General features: G+C 33.1%; 1 protein-coding gene across 1 annotated transcript; it reads left to right on the forward strand.

Annotated features, from left to right (window-relative positions):
- Positions 1–4,248: 4,248 nt before the first annotated feature.
- On the forward strand, positions 4,249–6,611 carry LOC145967193 (uncharacterized). The gene is made up of 3 exons (XM_083091846.1): positions 4,249–4,252; positions 5,736–6,344; positions 6,574–6,611. The coding sequence occupies exons 1-3, from the start codon at positions 4,249–4,251 to the stop codon at positions 6,609–6,611; spliced, it is 651 nt and encodes a 216-aa protein (XP_082947972.1).
- Positions 6,612–9,015: the final 2,404 nt, after the last annotated feature.

The following is a 9,015-nucleotide window of genomic DNA, read 5'->3' on the forward strand; positions in this document are numbered from 1 at the left end:
ATTCAAAATATTTAATTGGTGGTCGCAACGCCAGAAAGAATTGCAAGAAAAATAAAATATGTAAACATTAATATGTGTTATCTCTTATTTCCCCACCCTAATCCTTTCCTTGCGTTTCTAAGAATTCTTTTGTCCGAGCGCCGCTTCCCCCTTCTCCTAAATTTCAGAGCGTTAGAAGCATTGATCCTCCCCACCCCCCAACCCCTACCCCCACCACATTATACTTTTGGAAGATGAGCGTCACGTATACTCGGTTAATTCCTGTACGATCAGTGTCGCGTTAACCGTTCACTTGGTGGTTCACTTTTCATAACCCCCAGAGAAATGTACTACGTTGAAAGAAGCAGCAGCAGCAGCAGCGGCGGCATCGGAAGACGCGTGAATAATTACGTGCCGGGTCGTGATAAAACTCCATCATTTGAGAACAAATGTGACGAGTAAGTTTCGTTAACTTCTTTCTATTTTTCTATTTTTACAAATTGTATTATTACTATTATTTAATTTTAATTTTTCCCGTAGCATTACGTTGGAGCGTCGTGCGGTTCGTATACTAGGTAGACGATACGCATTGACAGCTACGGAATTCAAATTCCTCGAAATTGGTATCAACGTGGGTCCGCCGAGTTACGTGGTGATTGTCATAGGAGATCATCGGGGAAAGGAACTGATATTATCTCTCGAAACGTGGAAGGGACTCTACGAGCAACGTCATAATATTCTAAATCTCCTTCGGAACGGCTCTCAAGACATCTACAGTTTTATAAGTGTTGAACCGCTAACAGTGCGAGTTCATACAATTAACGATGCTAAACTCATAAGTCTCGAATCTTCAGATGTACGCATGATGATGATCGAATCGACGTTACATCGTATGTTCGATCTCGATGGTTGCATAGATGTAACTTTTGATCGATTGGTTAGAGTGACCGAGACAGTCGATGTCAAATTTACGCAATTCTCCAATATCGCGTCCACTGTAACGGATCCGAAAGAAGTATCGAATGTAATACGCGCTAGCGACACCTTCAACAAGCATCAACTCGTCGATTGCGAGTTGGCAGCTTTAGCTTTTAATTCTTAATATATAAGACAAAAATTATATTTGTATACTAAATATAAGCAGAATAAATAGTTGTAAGTCTATGTCATGGTGTACTTTCTTTGCGTTTGGCGCGCTCTCCCGTCCCAGCTTTCATGCATAACTCTTTGCGAGAGAGTTATCATGAGAGAGCAAACACTAGGAAAGAAAGAGACAGCGCGAAGGAGTGATACAGCGCACGCGAGAGAAGAGATAGCGCGGCGCGGCGAGAGAGAGGCGCACGCGGCGAGAGATACGGCGCGGCGAGAAAGAAGCGCACGCGGCAAGAGCGCGGTGAGAGATATAGCGCAATGAAATTATTTTTGATAATTTAATATAATTTTTTTGTTTAATAGTTTTTTATAGTTTAGTAATAAATGGAGCAAAGGAAAGAGAGAGGAATTTTGAAAATAAATAAGATTTTTTTATATTAATACTTTTTTAATAAAAATAAAATGTGTATTATACAAAGTGTGTGTGTGTGTGTGTGTGTGTAAAAGATAATGTAAGAAAAATTTAAAAGAATTTAAAATATAAAAATATAAATGAATAGGAGGGCAACGACAACGGTGATGTGGTGGTGTCGATGGTGGGGCGGCTGGGTGGTGGAAGAGAGGTGACGGCGCGGGGTGATGGTCGGTGACTCCTTCTGCACATAAAAAATTTATTAATTATTTTAATACTTTGAAAATAAATAACCTACACATGCGACCTACCTCCAATTAATGATCAGCATCCGTATCAGAATCAGAATCAGAATCAGAATCATAACCGATGGTATATTCTAGATATAGCAACCAATGGATATGTTGATGGATTCCTTGTATCCTTTTAGAACACGCTTGTCGATTCCCGCCTGGCAAACAGCAATCTTCGCAAATGGCTGCCTCTAGTCTATTCCTCTCTGTAATCCATATATAAGATTGTAGATTGGAGGTTGCGGTTGGAGAATTTCCTACACCAAGTTCGCGATTTCTTAAATATTGCAACACCGAAGACATGTTCATTGATTTTTTTTAGTTACCATTTTTACAACACTTGCTGAATTTTCACATTCATAAATGTCCACTGTGCCAGCACAATCTTTGAAAGTTTATTGAACGCAAATAGGACACAGACCGCATGAAACTATTTGAGACACTGAGGCTTTGCATTCGCAGCATCTTTCTCCTAATAGGAAAACGTATCGTTGAGTCTCATGTTTACGCACAGCACGAGCACGTGAAAACAAGTCTGCTACTCGTAGAAAACACGCTGTGCAAAATTTTTCACTGTTAAGTGTTTCACTGTTAAGTGTTTCATAATAAAACGAGATGCAGCACATTTTTTGAATTAAGTCGATATCGCGAATGTCAGCTCGTTTTAACGCTCGCACATGTATCTCACATAGTTCCTCACTTAGTTCCTCACTGCACTCGCTGTCGTAGCCAAAGTCTTCCAAATGTCCCATCTCATCATCAGATGAGTCTTCAACATCCACAACCTCCACATTTTCAACATCTATTTCCATATTTTCATCATCAGATGAGTCTTCAACATCCACAACCTCCACATTTTCAATATCTATTTCCATATTTTCATCATCAGATGAGTCTTCAACATCCACAACCTCCACATTTTCATCACTATCTTCGACGATAATAACCTCTTCTTCTTCTTCTATATTCATTTTATGCACTTTACTCTTACGTTCACTGCACGAAAGCTGAAGACTTTTTGACGTGGAGACAGACCCTCTCCATAAGTTTCAGCCCCCATTCCTCTCAAAACTTCCATGAAGTAATATCATAGTAATAAAATCAGGCACTATCTATTTTATATTGTTTATAAATTCCAGCAGCCGGACATCGGCGCTCACCGTAATGCAATATCCACGAAGAAACATGTCCCGACGCGTTAGTCAGCCTCAAAATCTAATCCTCTTCAAAGGAACGCCATTTGTTTATATTGTTTATAAATTCGCGCGATGCGTAATTCAATGCGAGAGAGAGATAAGGATACGTCCAACGGAAAAAAATCTAGAATTACTTATATTGGGGGGTGAGGGGGTGAGGGGGCGAGGGGGTGTACCGGGGAGAGCTATTTTGTTTGCGAAAATATGTCCCGACGCGTTAGGGTATGTAATACAATATTACTTATCATTGCGATAAAATTACTTATCATTGCGATAACCGGGTAATATAATATTACTTATACTTGCGATAAAACATCCAATTCTCCTTATATATATTTCATCTAATCCTTTCTTATCTTTAAAACAAAGGCGCAAAGCAGCCGAACATCGGCGCTGATACGTGTTGCATTCCTTCCGAGAAAAAATCGTTGAAGATGATTCTGGGGGGCCATTTGTTTATATTGTTTATAAATTCGCGCGACGAGTAATTCAATGCGAGAGAGAGAGAGAGATAAGGATACGTCCAACGGAAAAAAATTTAGAATTACTTATATTGAGGTGGGGGAGGGGGGAGGGGGGTACCGCGAGAGCTGTTACTTATATTGTGGGTAAAGGGGGTGAGGGGCGAGAGGGTGTACCGGGGAGGTCTCCCCGCGTGACGTCATTACCCCCCCCCTGCGTGACGTCATTACCCCCCCCCCCCCGCGTGACGTCATTACACCCCGCCCGCGTGACATCATTACCCCCCCCGCGTGACGTCATTACCCCCCTCCCCTCACCCCCCCTGAGATCCCTGGGTTAGAAACCGCCTAGTATCAACTACTAAACTCGCAAAGCCAATAATAGTAGGAATATATCGTGGTGCTGTAAAACCACATGATCCAAACTTATTTTTTGAAAAGTTTATTGCTGATATTAAGAAAATATTAGTTAATGGAGGTATAATTTTCAATAATATCAAATTACCATTACGTTTAAGGTGTTTCATAGCTGATGCACCAGCTCGTGCTTTCGTCTTGAATCATCGAAGTCATATTTCTAGCCAACCATGTTCAAAATGTAAAGTTTCTGGTGTACGATGTAAAGGAAGATATGTTTATTGTGGTAGTAAGCATTCTCTTCGCAGCGATAAAGAATATTTTCAATGTATAGATGATGATCATTATAAAGATGGCCAAAGTCCACTGTCTATGTTACCGATGGGAATGGTATCACAAGTTCCCTTTGAATATATGCATCTTGTGTGCCTAGGAGTCATGAAAAAATTGTTATCTGCATGGGTACATGGAAAATATTCACGCTTATCGAAATTATCAGCAAGATCTATCTGCACTCCCGACAAAAACAGTTACGTCACATCCTCGTCGAATCCACGTATTTTACGTGGCTTACGTGGATGCAGATTTATCCACGAATTATCTACGTGGATACAACTTTCTTTTTTCATTATTACATCGAGGTACTTTATTCTCGAAATATCAATGTAGATTTCATGTGGATATTTCTATTGAAATTATGATTAATCATTCAACGACTCGGTAATATTGTAATGTTAAAAGATATTTTATTAAGATTTTTCAATGGTAATTTTGTATCTGAAATATTTCAGAAATATACCTGCATCATGTTTTTTATAATTATATTATAATATTATAATATTTATATTTCATATAATATTGTATTTGCAATATTTTTGAAATCTTTCAGAAAGATAAAAAAGTTTGCTAAAAAAAAGATTATATCTGTATGTTTCTAAATATGTAATAGTACATATGTATATAGAATATGCTTCCTCGCTTTGCCGCTATGCGGCGCTGCATTAAATTAGCTAACTCGTATTCAACTTTTCATCATAAAGTGTATATAAAGAACTGATACTAACACGGTCCGAAGTTTATTTTTTCTTTTAAGGACCGTCTACGATGGAAGTAATATTGGTGGAGTGGACGGTGGAGTAAGGCGTAAGCGAATGGTTCTTTTCCATTTCGCATTACTCCTAGTCTTACCACTCCACCGATGTTATTTTCATTGTAGACGGTCCTTTAATCAGTTTAATTTAATAAACTGATTTAATTTAAAATAATTTGTTTAATAATCTGGATCGCTTGTTGGGATTCAGAATATGGAACAGATTATTTGAAATTAAACGGATAAATGGGAGATAGCCTATTTATTGCGTATATTAAAAATAAAATATAAATAAAATTAACTAAGAAAATAAATATATGGCTCTAAAAATTTAAATAGATATATAGAAGGAATAAGGCAATAAGAGCCAGCGCAGGTTTCTTTGCACGTATATTATGTAATGATTGATAGGTTTACAAATCATGCACCATTTCTTCGAATTACATTAAATATTTAAATGACGCGGGAATTCGCGTCATTTAAATATTTAATGTAATTCGAAGAAATGGTGCATGATTTGTAAACCTATCAATCATTACATAATATACGTGCAAAGAAACCTGCGCTGGCTCTTATTGCCTTATTCCTTCTATATATCTATATAAATAAAATTATTCTTATGGCCGAGTGTATTTATATACACTTTTATAAATGTCCAAGATATTCACTTATCAAAAATGAAAAAAGTAATATGTCTCGAAAGTTCATGAAATTTTCACATAGATTCCACGTAGATTCTAGTACCGTTTTTGAGCGGAATATCCACGTGGATTCAACGATATTAATCTACGTGGTAATAACGTGGATTTAACGTACTGTTTTTATCGGGCTATATCTAGACGATTAAACATACAGCATATTGTCCATCTGATTTTGTAAGACGTCCTAGATCACTCGATGCATATACAAAATATAAAGCAACAGAATTTCGGCAATTTCTTCTATATGTAGGTGCAGTTGTAACATACGGTATTCTCGATGAACAAGTATATACACATTTTTTATTTCTGCATGCAGCAATAAGAATTTTAGCTTCGACATCACCATCAGATATGTATTTAAATTTTGCAAACCTTGCGCTGCAAAAGTTTGTTAACAGATGTGAAAATCTTTATGGTTCAATATTTAATTCTTATAATGTGCATGGTCTTCTTCATCTTACCGATGATGTGCGACGATTAGGTCCTCTCGATTCATTTCCTGCTTTCCCCTATGAGAATAATATGATGATTTTTAGAAAATATTGTAGAAAACCTGGTCTTTTTCTTCAACAAATTGCAAATAGGATGGCAGAAATAGAAGCACGTACAATGAATCAGTCTATGATAATTATTGATTCCTCAATTCATGTGTCTATACAGCATCATGCTGGCCCTCTTCCGTGTAATTTTGCTAATTTCTTTCAATATCGTAAAATTACGTTTAATGGCATATTGCTTAGTTTAGATAACCGTGATAATTGCTGTATGTTACATGATGGAAGTATTTGCATTGTGTTGAATATTCTTATGTCTAATAGCTCATATTATTTAATAATGAAAAAGTTTTTAAACATTTGTGATTTTTATGATATTGGTATCTCTTCTTCAAAGTGCCACGTTTTTAAATGTTCTACGTTAAATGATAATATTTTTTCAGTACGTATAAATGAAATCCATACAAAATGTTATAAAATGCCATTTTGGGATTGCAGTGATGATGAAAATTATTCAGAGCCTTCTCAATATATAGTAGCTACTATCATACATAATGATAGAATTGAAAATTTATATTTTCATATAAAAAATATTAATGCAATCATTACTGTAAAATAATATAACTTAAACAAAAATTAAACAAATGCGTGTATTACTTTTTTCCATTTTTTTTAAGTATTTTTTTCAATTTGAAATTGAAGATGTTTTTATATTTACGTTTTAAGTTAAATTAATTAGTTTTTCATGTAGAAAAAAGTGGATTTTTCACTATAGTTTGCAATAAAGTTTTATAAAATACAATTTTAATATAATTTTACATGAAAAATTATATGTAATAAATCGCGAAAAAAATTACCCGATCTAGCAAGTAAATAAAGAATAATAAAAAAACAAAAGATAAAAGTTTTTATACATATTATATAAAAATTATATTATTTCTTTTTTATGTTTACTATAGAAGAGTTCTATACTGCTTATATTTTCTTCTAACAAAATTTTATTATTTGTTGTTGCCACTAACATTCTTATTTTTTTTCTCTTTGTTTCTGGATTGTCATCTTACTTGGACACTGACGAGATAAAATTAGTTCAACACTAGTCATTGAGCGCTCAATGACCGGCCATTCCTGATTTTTAAACTCAAACTAGATCTAAGAGAATACATCAATTACGTGAACAGCTGTTTATTGAGCGCTCACAAAACTAATATATTCTACCATTAAATATATTCTACAAGATGTGTGTATGTTTAATATATATATTTAGATTTATATGTTTAATATATAATTTATTAATTTTATTACTAATTGTTTACATTATTACAATTTTTAAAAAATGAATATAATCTATTTCTATATACATTTTAGTTTTCTCGTTATTTCGTATTTAATTTGTTAATCAAATAATAAGAGAAAAAATAAACATGAAATAATTCATGTTATATTTTAGTATGCATATAAAATTTTATAAAATATTTACATATTGTTATAGAAAAATAGCTACATCACCAAAAAAGGATCGCCCAAAAAGATCGATAACAAAACCATTAAGATACTAAACTACTTTTTCTGATGAAGCTGAACATGGATCTATGACTAATGAAAGGCAACAAAAAGGAATTGAAGAGGACGTCAGAGAATTAAGAGAAATTTTTCATAATTCTTCTTATAATAATCTTTAATAATAATTAATTTAATAATAATTCACAGACACACCATAATTTTCCATATGAATTACAACAGCATACACAATATGAACCAGCACAAATACATAATCAATACACACAATTACAACCAATTACTTCTACACAATCATACTCACATACTACAACTTCATTTACACAACACATATACCTACATACACCACACCATCATCAAATCAATATATTTTAAATAATGCAAATAGAAAGTTTCAGGTTCAGTCCTCAGATATAGATGAACGCAGTACACAAAACATGATAGAATATAACATGGAGAATCGGTGAGTACATATACATATAATTACGATTGTTACAATAATTATTAAACAATAATATTAAAAAAATTTTTAATTTATTTATTTAGAAATATATTGTTATTAATAAATAAATATATTTCCAAGTAAATAAATCTAATAATATAAAAAAATATATATTTTTATATTTACAAATGCAAATTAAATGTTACAGCCAAATGAGGGAACAATTCAACCGCATAGAGACAGAACTAAAGTAAGCCTCACATCCCTATAAGACACAATATTCCTAGAATATTGTATAAATATTATTAAAAGTTAATAATATTTATACAATATTCTAGAAATATTGTGTGTTTATAGGGATATATCATGTTTTAATGTTATATTAATTTCATATATACAATACAACTTTGCAGGAAAATGTACATTATGGAACGCATTTTAAAATGCGTGCAAACGAAACAAGATCGACGACGAGCAGTACAAAAACCGATGTGCTTACCTATCTCAACTGAACAAGAGATGCAAGCGTTTGAAGTAATTGACGAAAATATATACGAAGAAGTAGTAAGTTAATGAAAAAAATATTCATACTATAGTAATATTTTAGTAAATCTTAGAAGAAATTATACAATCTAACATTTTTATAACATATCTAAGAAAAAATTATATATATATATATATATATATATATATATATATTATAAATAGAAGATAAATAGAATATAAATTAATATAAATAGAATAATATATATAAATATATATATATATATATATATATATATATATATAAGTATGTATGTTGTATGTCTGTATACATATAAGGACAATTTTTCTCAAACAAGTTATTCATTTGTACTGGTTCATATTGTGCTTTTATAATGTATTTTAATGTAGGTTGATTATCTACAATACGTGAGAGGATTTTCAATTAAGAAAGCGGTCAATCTAGCTTTTAAAGAAGTTATAAAAGATAATGTTAC

The sequence above is a fragment of the Camponotus vicinus genome, unplaced genomic scaffold, assembly GCF_025532165.1.
Source record: "Camponotus vicinus isolate PSW18456_S1 unplaced genomic scaffold, iyCamVici1.0 SCAF_2, whole genome shotgun sequence".
NCBI classification, from domain to species: Eukaryota; Metazoa; Arthropoda; class Insecta; order Hymenoptera; family Formicidae; genus Camponotus; species Camponotus vicinus.